Genomic DNA, 13,102 nt, shown 5'->3' with positions numbered 1-13,102 from the left:
TATTGTGCGCTACTTCCTCCACCTCTTCGATTGTAAGCTCTTCTGGGCAGGATCCTCCCTTCCTCCTGTGTCACTGTCTGTATCTGTCTGTCATTTGCAACCCCTATTTTATTATTACAATGCTGCGTAATATGTTGCACACTATCTAAGAAAGCAATGTTTTCAAATACAAACTAGAAGCATCAATATTTAGCAGGCAAATAATAATTACTTTAATAACTCACTTGTGTATTCAGTTACAATATTGGGGGTTCCTCTCATATTACTACCATCAACAAGAGCAGAGACTAGGAAGGTGTAGTAATTCCCTGGTGTCAGGCCCTCAATGGTATAAGAAGTTGTATTCACTGTCATATTGAAAGCTAGATTTTCCAGGATCTGAATATAATATGAACTGGAATTTCCATCTGGTTTCCCCCATCTAAGAGATACATAGGTAGTAGTGATATTTTCTGTCATCAGATTCTTCACTATATCAGGAACTAGAAAAGAAAAATGAGATCATTGTAAATTTCAAACAAATTATTTTTTATTACAGGTTCTAGACATCTAGGCTCTAGGTCAAGACTAAGATGGATAAAAAAATGGAGGAGGTGTGTACCAAAAAAAAAAAAGAAAATAATAAATGAAATAAAAAATAGACAGGGATCTACTCTGTTAATATACCTAATTTAAAACTTGTTGGCAAACCAACGTATTGGGAATAATTTACATCAGAACAATGGGTTGCATTGCTGGACTGCATTGGCTCTATGAGGTGACAAAACAAATAGCCGCATTTTCATATTAATTCAATTCATTGTTGAAATTCATTCAGCCTTGTGGTTTAGCATCTAAATAAATTATGATCCCGTTTAACCACATCTATCATTTAGACCACACTATCATATTCACCACACTGTATAACTGTGAAGATCACTTATTGGTTCAGCTTTTTTTTGGTTTTATTGGTTCAGCACAGAAGAGGGGACAACTTTGCTGAATAGGGCTATATGTGTCAATGGCCTTGCTTTGTCAGGAATACGTGGAAATGTTAACACTATGTTTTTAAATCTAAATATTTAGTGATTTGCATGAAGCTTCTCTTTAACTACAGGCATAATGTTAGATACTAAACTGGAAGGGATCTACACTTTGAGCAAATACTCCTTTATAACATGTTAGCAAACCTGCCAAAATGTCTGCATTGCAGCATTGAAAAGAAAATTACTTAGAGGAAAGAAACCTTTTGTGTATAAATTTCATCATAATATGTGCTATATTATTATTCAGTTTACTTGCAAAATACATTCATAAATGATATATTCAGCCTTAGCCCACCTGATCAAGACTCACCTGTGTATGTATAAGTAGTTTCAGCTTCTCCTGTTACATTATTTTCACCAACAACAGCAGAGACCAACAACATGTAATAATTTCCAGGTATGAGGTTACTTATTACATATGAAGTTGAAGTAACAGTTCTATTAAAAGATGGATCTCCCAGGATCTGGATAAAATATGAACTGGCATTTCCATCTGGTTTCTCCCAGCTCAGAGATATAGAATTGGTGGTGATATTCTCTGCTGTCAGGTTTGTCACTTGCTCAGGTACTACAAAGAACAAGAAGATGTTCTTAAGTAAAATCTACATGATATTTAGATTTAACATTGATATACCATTATCAAACAATTCATTCACACGTCAAGAAAAAAAAAGATCTTTGACAAATTTAATATTAAAGAAATATCTGTTGTGAATCTCCTACAGTGGTTCCCACAATTTGCTGTAATCTCACAAAATGTTTTCATTTGTAAATATTCTGTGCTATATTATTATTCAGTTTACTTGCAAAACAAGTTCATGAAAGATAAATTTGCGCTTTGCTCATCTGGTCAAGACTCACATGTGTATGTATATGTAGTTTCAGCTTCTCCTGTTATGTTGTTTTCACCAACAACAGCAGAGACCAACAACATGTAATAATTTCCAGGTATGAGGTTACTTATTACATATGAAGTTGAAGTCACAGATTTATTGAAAGTTGGATCTCCCAGGATCTGGATGAAATATGAACTGGCATTTCCATCTGGTTGATTCCAGCTCAGATATATTGAAGTGGTAGAAATAGAGTCTATCAAAAGAGTCTTCACTGCTCCAGGTTCTATGATATAAGGATATGTGATTTATTTTTTTTTTAAAGAATTCTTAGACTTATTGTGACAAAGAACAAAGAGAAAAAATCAAACAAACATATGCACATAGCTATAACAAAAACATTTATGCTAAGTCTACTATACACGTTTTATTGATGTGCACACAACACAAGACAATTACACTCAATTTATCTAATTATATGGCCAAATATCGGTTAACATTGCCAATGTCATTTCTGGTCAGGTTCCTCACTTCTCCAGGCACTACAGAGTGCAGACATTTATAATATTACATTTCATATGAACTCATAAGTATAATTACCAAGAGGGTATTACTAGGGATGAGTAAGAATGCCTCCGGCATTGTCCAGAAAATTTCCTCGAATTTACGATGGTTTATCACAAAATCAAAGAAATTATAACAGGAGGATTCACAGGACTGTATTTATTCATGCAGCCCTGTGAATCCTCCTGCTTGCGATCCCTGGGGCGCTAGAGGTTAATTAACCTCTAGTGCCGGGGATGTTCTTAATGAATGAAGCCGTAGCCCTTGAACAGATACATAAACACCTGATAGTTCTTCAACCAAAAAAGTAAAGGTAAATCTTTTTTTATTATAAACCAGCAATCAGTTACATTCATTTTAATGAATTATTGTATGACATTAAATAGGTCAATGATGAAAACTAGAAGGCAACTGAAGTGCAGAGGTGTTTTTGGAGTTACAGCTACAAAGGGTACAAAGCTCTGCATTGTCTCATTGCCTGTTATAGTCCTAGGAAGTGAAAGTGAATCTTATTCTTGACAGCATATTAATTTCAAAGGGATGATGTCACATAGTATTGATGAAAACATTTGAATAACTACTCCAGAGCTAGTACGAATGATATTAAAATACCATTCTAGAAGATTCTTTAATAGGTCCTAATCAGCTATTGGTATCTGTAAAATGATTGCTTTCACTAGAATCACCATAGTGGAAAGTACAAGCAACAAAACAAGTCGTAAACAGTTTCCTTGTTAATGAGGTGACCAGCATTACATTGGGCTAAAGAAAGAAAAAAAATTTCAGGAATGCTGCCTGTCCTTAGAGGCTGTAATGAAGAATAACCCAAGACTGCAGTATGAATTGTCAGGTACCTCTCTATTTGGGCATCACATTATTAGATCTTTTTTTGAATGGATCAGACACAAAAATGTGCTTTCATTTAAGGAATCTGCATCTAGATCATGACAAAAATTGACAATAAACTGTTAGTTGCAGAATAAAAATTTAAAAAATGACTGATGAATAATCCATCATACAATCAGATAATATAGCTCTGACCATGTAAAATGCTATGAGACTCACCTGTGAAGTTAGTTATAACTGAGTTTTTCCCTCGAATATTATTAACAAGAGCAGAGACCAGGAAAGTGTAATAATTTCCAGGTGTCAGGCGTTCAATTATATCAGAAGTTGTAGAATTGGAAGTTGTATTGAAAGATGGATCTCCCAGGATCTGCATGAAATATGAACTGGCATTTCCATCTGGTTTCTCCCAGCTCAGAGATATTGAAGTGGTGGTGATATTCTCTGTCTGCAGGTTATTCACTATTTCTGGTTCTAGACAGTAGATATAAAATGAATGTCTCAGCACATGGATTTATAGAATTGTGCATGATGCATTGGTTATTACTTGTGTACAGAGACAAAAATGTTGGTGTTAATTTTTACAAGATCATCCACAACAGCATATTTGGGAAAGTGTAATCATTTACAAGTTTAATGAGATCAATTAGTACAATCTTTCTGAAATTTCCCTTACATTTATATGCAACGATAAAGCACAACGTTCATTCTATCAGAATGAAAATTATATGGATCTCCACCATGAATAGTACATTTACATCATAAACATTAGTTTGCAATAAAAGATAAAAATGGATGTGCAGTGCAAATCCAACAAAAAAACAAATTTAAAACTCCTTTTCTATAAATAAAAAGTTTTGTATAAATGAAAAAAATAAAAAACAAGCTTATGAATTCTAATTTTTGATTCTTACTTGTGTAAAGGGATAAATTAACATCATTTCCTTTTACAAGATCGTCCACAACAGCAGAAACCAGGAAGGTGTAATAATTTCCGGGTGTCAGATGGTCAATTATAGCTGAGGTTGAAGTGACATTTCTGTTATAGGAGGAATTATGCAGAACTTGGATCATAAATGAACTTGTATTGCCCACTGGGGGTTCCCAGCTCAGAGAGACATATGTGGTGGAGATTATCTCTGCTGTAAGGTTGGTCACTATACTGGGAACTATAGGACATAAAAAAAATATTATATAAATCTTTTGGTATAGTTATGTAGTCAATATCAAGAGGATTGCATAGACCATTATTCAATGTTAGTTTTATTTGCCATATCCCTGGGTAAAATTCAGTTTTAGTTTTAAAAGCTATGAGAACGGTTCAAATAATTTTTTTAAATGGATCAAACACAACAAAATGTATCACAGTAAATAATTACCAGTCCTGAATGCTTACATGTATATGCAGATACATCTGAGCTGTTTCCACGTGCAGTATTTCCATCCACAATTACATAGACCAGGAATAAGTAATGATTGCCAGGTGAGAGATCTCCGATCACAGCAGAATTTGTGTATACAGTAAAGTCCAATACTTCCGGCCCATACATCTCTATCAGGTAATGAGACACATTTCCACCTGGTATATCCCAGCTTAGAGATATAGAAGTGGTGTTGATGTCCTTTGTGGTCAGATTTTTCACTTCTCCAGGTACTACAGAGTGCAGAAATTAATATTATTACAGTTCAAATGAACCGTTTTTCCCATGCTTATCTTGCATTGTAATCAGAAAATTCAAGTCATTTAACATTAAAGAGTTAAATAAAGGCATGATAGCTATTTACCACAAAAAAGAAAAGGTAAACCTTTTTTATCTGTTTTTAAACTGTTTATAAACCAGAAATCGGTTGCTTTTATTTTCAGTAATTATTGTATGACATTAAAGAGATTGATGATAAAAACTGGTATGTAACTGTAGTGCAGAGGTGTTTTTGCAAATTGCTCTACAAAAGGTACAAAGCTCTGCATTGTCTCATTGCTTGTCATAGTCCTAAGAAGTGGTAGGTGAATCTGATTTTTGACAGCATATTAATTTCAAGAAGATGATGTCATAAATTATTGGAGAACAAATTTGAATCACTACTCCAGAGCTAGTATGAATGGTACTGAAATACTATTCTGGAAGATTTTTTGATAGGTCCTACACAGCTAGTGATATCTGTAAAATGATTGCTGCCATAAGAATCACCATAGTGAAAAGTACACAAGCAACAAAACACGTTTTAAATATTCTCGTTGTTATAACTGTAGGTGACCAATATTACATTGTACTATAAAAAGTAAAAAGAAGTCCTAGGACAACTGCTTATCATCAGAGGCTGTAATGAAGAACAGCCAGAGCCTGCAATGTGAAAGGCAATTGTAAGGTACCTTTGGCTAATAATTACTTTATTAGAACTTTTTTGAATTGATCAGACACAAAAACGTGCTTTAATTCCAATAATCCAAATCTAATTTAGGACAAATGTCAACAAGAAACTGTTAGTTGCTGCTTTAAAAAAATCAGAAATTGTGATATTGGGAGTGGAATTAATGTCTGATCTACCTTTAAATGTAAAATTGCCTCCCTTTTTTTGTTTAAAAGTAGAACAGACCAGGGTCATAAATGTCCCCATATAAGATATTTCTGTATCTGACAACCAGCATTCTTTCAGACCCTCTAGGTTACAACACTCATAGTAAAGCTGGCTGGATGGCTGCTTCCTAGCCAGGCTCCTCTCAACTTCGGGCTGTCAGCAACAACTGTAGCCTGTCACTTGGACACAGCAGCGATCCGCATACACTCCCGTCCTGTTACACTCCCCGGGAGAAGCTGTGATGGGTCCGACGTCCAAAAGGAAGCTTCCAGCGGTGCTGCAGACCACATCCCGCGGCACGGCCTCGAGGTCCAACATGGCACCGGCGTCTTCACCCCAAGCATCCTCAGCTTCCTCCCCGATGCCTCGGTCGGAGGACAGCATGGATGCCACCCCTAGCCTCTTGAAGGAGACTGCTACATGTGAAGATCTAACTCTTCTGCAACAAATGAGAACCATGATCAGTGAAGAGTTATCCCAAGGTACAGCACCCATCACATCAGAATTGTACCGCGATATTCGCGAGATTGGCCAACGTACTGCTTCTCTTGAAACCCGGATGGATGACGCCACGACTGTACTGGAAAGCCTAGATCAAGATCTGGAAATTGCTCGTAAAGAGATTTCTCTCCTGAAAGATCAATTAGAGGATTGCGAGAACCGGTCACGGCGCAGTAATCTGCGGATTAGAGGTATCCCTGAAACTGTCTTTGATGTGCAAGGCTATGTTACCGCTCTCTTTCAAGAATTGGCACCAGAGATCCGAGCTGAGCGCCTTGAGTCTGACAGGGTCTAAGGATCGGTGGACCCTGTCAGACTCAAGGAGCTAAAAAGCAAAATGGCCCACCTAGGGACATTGTGGCGAAATTTCATGCAACGCTTGCAAAATACCCCGCTTATCGTTTCAGGGCATGGAGTATAGCCTGTTTGCTGATTTGGCCCCCTCAACATTGGCAAAACGGCGAAGTCTTCGCCCATTTTTGCACACCCTTTCTGCTAATGGAATAAGATATCGTTGGGGTTACCCTTTCAGGCTGATGTTCCAGGCTCAAGGGAATCAATTTCAGTTTACTACACCGGATGAAGCGCGAATCTGTTTGGTAAAGCTTGGTTTACTGCACCCGCCTGTATCCACGTCACCTTCAAATCCTCAAAAAGCCGTCGCCTCTAGCTCGGCTTCGCCCTGTCCTCCTGGCACACCTCAACGAAGCCCCGTGCTACACACTCAGGTTCTGGTACGGCTGGGCTCCCAAGTTTTTTGAACCAAATCCCCGGGATGATCTAATTTTGGCAATACGTGCTATCCAATTTCACAAGTAATGTATACTTTACAATTTTTTGGCTTATGTTTTTTCAGCTTTTTTTCCAATGACACTCCTATTCTCCACCTCTTTAGCCCGTTTGTTTGATACATGTCACCCCTTTGGATTGCATCAGAACCCCACGTCTGGACAGTGGGAACGGGTGATCCCAACTATGGTTGGACCTTTAGGGTCCCCCGAGCCCTTTGGGCTCTTGTGGTTCTATTTTTTCCCCTTATTTTGTGGGAATTTCAGTTTTTTTACCCATGTAAGTACTTTATTGTTTTTGTGTTTTTTTTTTACTTTCTTGTAACATGTATAAGCTGTGTTGTTGTACTCGAATACCGACTTTGGTGCCTTTTACACATTTTCATGTAGGGTCAGGATAGCTTACCCTCACAGTTGTTTCAACGATGTCTTTACGCATAATGTCTGTTAATGCAAAGGGCCTCAACTCTCCAGTTAAAAGAAAAACAGTATTCAATTATTGCCACTCCTCGGGCATAGATACAGTATGCATACAAGAGACGCATTTCTCTGTAACCTCTAGTCCTAAGTTTCTGCATACCCGTTACCCCCAGGTTTACTATGCCTCTGCTGCTACAAAGCATAGCAAAGGAGTGCTGATAGCGTTCCATCAGAATATGCCATTCATGTGTTCACATCAAGTAGCTGATCCAGATGGTCGCTATCTAATTTTGTGTGGGAATCTTCAGAACGTTGAAGTTACATTTTTGGCATATTATGCTCCGAATTCTCCTCAGGTTCACTTTTTTCAAGGGATGCTTGAAGAGACTCGGTTACATATGCGTGGTACCTTGATTTACTGTGGGGATTCTAACATTGTATTCGATAGTAAGCTAGACAGGTGTACCAAGTCCTCCAACACCTCCTTGTCAGAGAGTAAACCCATATTGGAATGTTTTCAGAATTTGGGCTTGCTTGATGTATTGCGGGAGCTTCATCCCACATCTCGTGATTATGCATTTTATTCGAGGATTGACCACGTGTGGGCTCCCAGGGCCTTGCTACCCGAAATATTAAAAGCTAATATACCGGCTGTAATGTGGTCGGATCATGATCCAGTGGTTATTACTTGTACTTCATTAGTGGCTCGGCCTTGTGCCCGTTCGTGGTCAATCAACGACTCACTATTATCGCATCCAGAGACGGTTCAGAAATTGGCAGACCTTTCTAAAGAATATTTTGCCTTAAATGATGGCTCAGTGTCTTCCCCTACAACATTATGGGAGGCATATAAGGCTGTGATACGTGGCCACCTAATTTAACTAGCCTCAGCCAAAAAGCGAGAGCGCTCTCAAACTCAGATACAGCTGGAAGCTGAATACTCGAGACAAGTCCAATTACACAAACTGAACCCTAGTGTAGGCACAACTATTGCCTTGCGTAAGGCTCGCACTGAGCTTAACCTCTGCTTGACCAATACAGCAGTATGCCAGCTGCAGCGGACTAAACATAAATTCTATCATTGTGGCAACAAACCAGGTACACTGCTAGCCAAGAGTCTACATACGCTAACACCGCAGTTTGCCCCAATCTCCTTACGCACTGCCAACAAGCAATCTACTAGCAATCCCTTGGACATTGACCAGGAGTTTCAATTCCACCTGTCTGATCTTTACTCGGCCCCCCCAGATCTAAACTTAAGTAAAGCTGACCAATTTTTTGCTAATATTGACTTTCCCACCATTTATACATCGGATCTGTATATGCTACAAGAGGATATCTCAGTTCTTGAAATTGCAACAGCTATTAAGTCTTTAAAGACTGGTAAACGTCCTGGCCCCGATGGTTTTTCCCCATTGTTTTTCAAGAAAATGTCTGATGTTCTAACGCCTCACTTACAAACCCTGTTTAACGCTTTGAAACAGGGGATTTCCCTCCCTCCAGAGTCCTTGAGAGCATCTATTGCCATGATACCGAAGCCATCGACTGACCAAAGGTCATGGGCTAACTACCGACCAATCTCACTTCTTAATGTTGACGTTAAAATATTGGCAAAAATCTTAGCGTTTAGGTTGAATACGCTTTTGGGCAGCCTAATACACAGTGACCAAGTAGGCTTTGTCCCTAAGCGTCAATCCGGGGACAATGTCCGAAGAGCCCTCCAGGTACTGTACTTGGCGCAGTCCAAATCTATAGAATGTATGATGCTCTCGTTAGAGTATTTAATAAGGAACATAAAATCATGCTTTTTGCAGACGATATACTATTGACCTTAACAGCCCCAACTACAACTCTACCCAACCTGCACAACTTGCTTAATCAGTTTTCTGAGATTTCTGGCTTAGTGGTGAATAATTACAAATCTAAGGCACTTAATGTTTCCTTGCCAACTTCAGTAGTCGAAGCCCTACAACCCTATTTTGCCTATAAATGGCTGGGAGTCATCCCCTATTTGGGTATTAAGATTACACCTCGACTGTCTTCTATCCATCAAGCTAACTACCCACCATTATTTCCTGAACCTTTCTATTTTACGTTCCAGGTGGCAATGTCTCCCACTGTCGTGGCTAGGCAGGATACATGCAATTAAAATGACCTATCTCCCTAAACTACTTTACTTGTTTCGCACGCTTCCTATACCAGTTCCCTTGCAGAACTCTTAAAGTTGAACAAAGAAAAGTCCTGCGGTTTGTCTGGCATCCTGGGAGACCACGGGTGCTAGATAGGGTGCTATACCAACCTAAACTGAACGGGGGACTTTCTGTTCCTAATTTTTACAAATATATGGCCCAATTGGCTCCTCTAGTGGCTCTACATCGCCTTCAGGATCTTCCTATCTGGGCTCATATTTATGCAGAGGAACTACCCTCAGTGCCGATATATAATCTTCTCTGGATGCCCTCCTCAAAACGTCCCCTTGTGGCCGACCCCACTTTATCCTATGCGTTGGGCATTTGGGAAAGGCTCGAGTGCTCAGCGGGTTTGATGTCCGTTCACACACCCTTAACCGAAATCCTCAATTGCCCCTCTTTTGAACCAGCGTATGATAACCCTGTAGCCTTTCGCTGGTGGACTTCAAGGCCTATTCGCTACACTTAAGATCTGTTTTCCCTCTCTGGGGTCATGTCCTTCGCGTATTTGCGGGAATATTGGGGGTTGCCCTCCGGCGAACTTTTCAGATTTATACAAATTAGACACTACCTAACAGATCTTCTTAAGTATGCGGTTGATTCCCCACTTAAACTAACAAGATTTGAATCCTCTTGTCTTCGAAGTTCTGGTTCTGGTGGTCTGGTGTCCCTGCTTTATGCATAATTAATAGATATGGATACTCACCGGCCAAAATGAATGGCTAAGTGGGAAACGGACCTTGCTGCTACTATGAATATAGAGGATTGGCAAGAGAGATATGGCGGGCCATTGCCAGCTGCCATATCACCACGCCACTCCTGACTTAGACCGCAGGCTTTTTAACCTATGATGAATAGCTTCTTTTTCTCCGATTACACTGTAGGTTTCGAGTACTCCTATTTTATTTGTATTTGTTTTGTTTTTAAGTTTTTGTTCCAATGTTAATTTATGTTCTTTTTATACTGTTTATGTTTTTTATTTTCTAAATGTAATGCCAGTTTTATTTTACGATTGTCTGTTATTTGTAATTTCTGGAAAACTGTAATAAAAATGTATTAAAACAAAAAAAGTGTAATCTAAATCTCTGAATGCTCTAAGTAGAAATAGTGTAACTTGCTAACCCAAAAACACTACTATAAACATTGTGATTGCTGAGACATCCCTGTCTGGAGTGGCCGCGGGTGACACAGACAGAATAATCATAGCTGCGGTTGTCAAGGGTAATGGTGCGAGCTTCTCTCTAAGCACGTGGTGGCAGTCTACCTGTGATGGGGTGTTTGTAAGGGGCTAACAGAGTTGTTAACCTTGCCCCGTGACGGCCCCTCTTCAGCCTGCTGGTCTATGCACAGGGGTGTGGGCTGAGAGGACGTTTGTCAAAGAAATGACTGATGAATAATCCATGAAAAACTTGAAAAATACTACTCTGGCCATCCAAAATCCTATGAGACTCACCTGTGTAGCAAGCTATAACTGAGCTGTTTCCTGAAATATTATTAACAACAGCAGAGACCAGGAAAGTGTAATAATTTCCAGGTGTCAGGCCTTCAATTATCTTAGAAGTTGTAATTGATGTCCAATTGAAAGATGGAACTTCCAGGATCTGGATGAAATATGAACTGGCATTTCCATCTGGTTTCTCCCAGCTCAGAGATATTGAAGGTGTGGTGATATTCTCTGTCTGCAAGTTCTTCACTATTTCTGGTTCTAAACAGATGATAGAAAATTAATGTTTCAGCACATGGTGTTATAGGATTTTACATAGACTCTTCTCAGATTCAGTTCAGCTAATCTCTCCTCATAGCTGAGCTCCACCAATCATTTTATTGATTTAGTTGCCCTTTTTCTGCACTCTCTCCAATTCAACAATATCATTTTTGTGAACTGGTGCCCTGGACTGCATAGTCCAGATGAGGTCTCACCAAATCTTTGTATAGGGGTAGGATTATGTCTCCATCTCTGTAGTCCATTATCCTTTAATACAAGAAAGTATTTTGCTAGCTTTTGACTGCTAATATGAAGTCTATGATCTACCAAAGCCCCCTTTCTCATTTTGCATTGTTGACTCCCCCAAATGCATTCTCCTTAGTCAGTATGATGCATGTTTGCCCCCAAGTGCATACTTTTACATTTCTCAATAATAAATGTCATTTGCCACTTGGGTGCCAATCAAACAGTACATCCAGGTCTGCTCGTAGATTATAAACATCCTGTATGGACCTAATTCGATTACATAGTTTGGTGTCATCTGCAAACAGTGAAATTTTTATTTAATTTAAAAAGATGTTAAACAGTAAAGGTCCCAACACTGAACCCTGGGGTACAGCACTAATAACCTTAGACCATTCAGAGTATGAATCAATAATCACTGCTCTCTGGATGCGGTCTTAAAGCCAGTTCTCTATCCATTTACAGATTGTCTTTTCCAAGCCTATTGACCCTAACCTACATATAAACCAACTGTGGGGTACTGTGTCAAATGCTTTAGCAATGTCCTAGTACACTACATCAACTGCTACTGCACTGTCTACCCGTTTATTTACTTCCTCATAAAAAGAGAGTACATTTGTTTGATTTTTTCCAGAAAAAAGCTCCTCTATGTGGTTCTTTATCAAACTCTCTAGGACCTTCACAACCATGGATGATAAACCTACCAGTCTGTAGTGATTTGGTATTGACTTTGCTCAATTTTTAAAGATAGTAACCACATTGGTCTAACCCTGAGTGTGACTCGGGGTAGAAAAAAGTTGCTGAAAGCGGCAACCCCGAGTCACACTCTGAGTAGGTAAACCTATGAGAAGGTTAGTAAATACAGCCTTACCTGATCCGCCGGCATCCCGCATTGTCCATCGCCGTGATCTACGTGTTTTTTCTTCTACCTCCGGCCAGCTTCTGCACCCGATGAGTCACCGGGGAGTTCCCGGTGACGTTGGTGCGTGTGTACGTTGTCAGTGGGGTGGGAAATTCAAAATACATTTGTATTGCATTCAATACAAAATAACTGTATTGAATGCAATACATTGGATTTAAAAACAATGTACTGCTTTTAGACATAAAACCAGAAAGAAAATGAACCGCTAGGGAGGTTAAAAAGTCTCTAAATATTAGAAACAATAGACCTGATTTATTAGGGCTCTCCAAGTCTGAAGAAGATTGATGAGTATTGTGGGAGAACTTGGGTGACCCTGCAAACCTGGAATAGATTTCTTTAAAGACAATTGCTATTGCAAGTGTTTTAAATAATGGAGCAGATAAATGTCAGGTTTGCTGGATCACCTGGGTTCTCCTATGATAGTCCATCTTCTCCAGTCTTGAAGAGCTTTAATAAATCAGGCCCAATGACTTTGATATAGCAGCGCTC

The 13,102-nt window shown here is 39.1% G+C and overlaps 1 protein-coding gene across 1 annotated transcript; it reads right to left on the bottom strand.

The window, feature by feature from the left end:
• Positions 1 to 1,324: 1,324 nt before the first annotated feature.
• On the bottom strand, positions 1,325 to 12,584 carry LOC140329778 (receptor-type tyrosine-protein phosphatase eta-like). The gene is made up of 6 exons (XM_072410170.1): positions 12,563 to 12,584; positions 11,197 to 11,448; positions 4,665 to 4,922; positions 4,183 to 4,437; positions 3,488 to 3,742; positions 1,325 to 1,593 (listed from the first exon to the last, which is right to left on the bottom strand). The coding sequence occupies exons 1-6, from the start codon at positions 12,582 to 12,584 to the stop codon at positions 1,325 to 1,327; spliced, it is 1,311 nt and encodes a 436-aa protein (XP_072266271.1).
• Between the last annotated feature and the right edge of the window lie 518 nt (positions 12,585 to 13,102).

Source organism: Pyxicephalus adspersus, chromosome 4 (genome assembly GCF_032062135.1).
Source record: "Pyxicephalus adspersus chromosome 4, UCB_Pads_2.0, whole genome shotgun sequence".
NCBI lineage: Eukaryota > Metazoa > Chordata > Amphibia > Anura > Pyxicephalidae > Pyxicephalus > Pyxicephalus adspersus.
This window is presented reverse-complemented; position numbering and strand designations above follow the sequence as displayed.

Coding starts and splice junctions, on each gene's coding strand:
- LOC140329778 (XM_072410170.1), bottom strand. CDS start 12,584: ATGCGGGATGCCGGCGGATCAG. Junction 4,438..4,664: donor AGATGTATCTGCATATACAT/GTAAGCATTCAG, acceptor TATGTCCTATAG/TTCCCAGTATAGTGACCAAC. Junction 3,743..4,182: donor TAATTTATCCCTTTACACAA/GTAAGAATCAAA, acceptor TCTACTGTCTAG/AACCAGAAATAGTGAATAAC.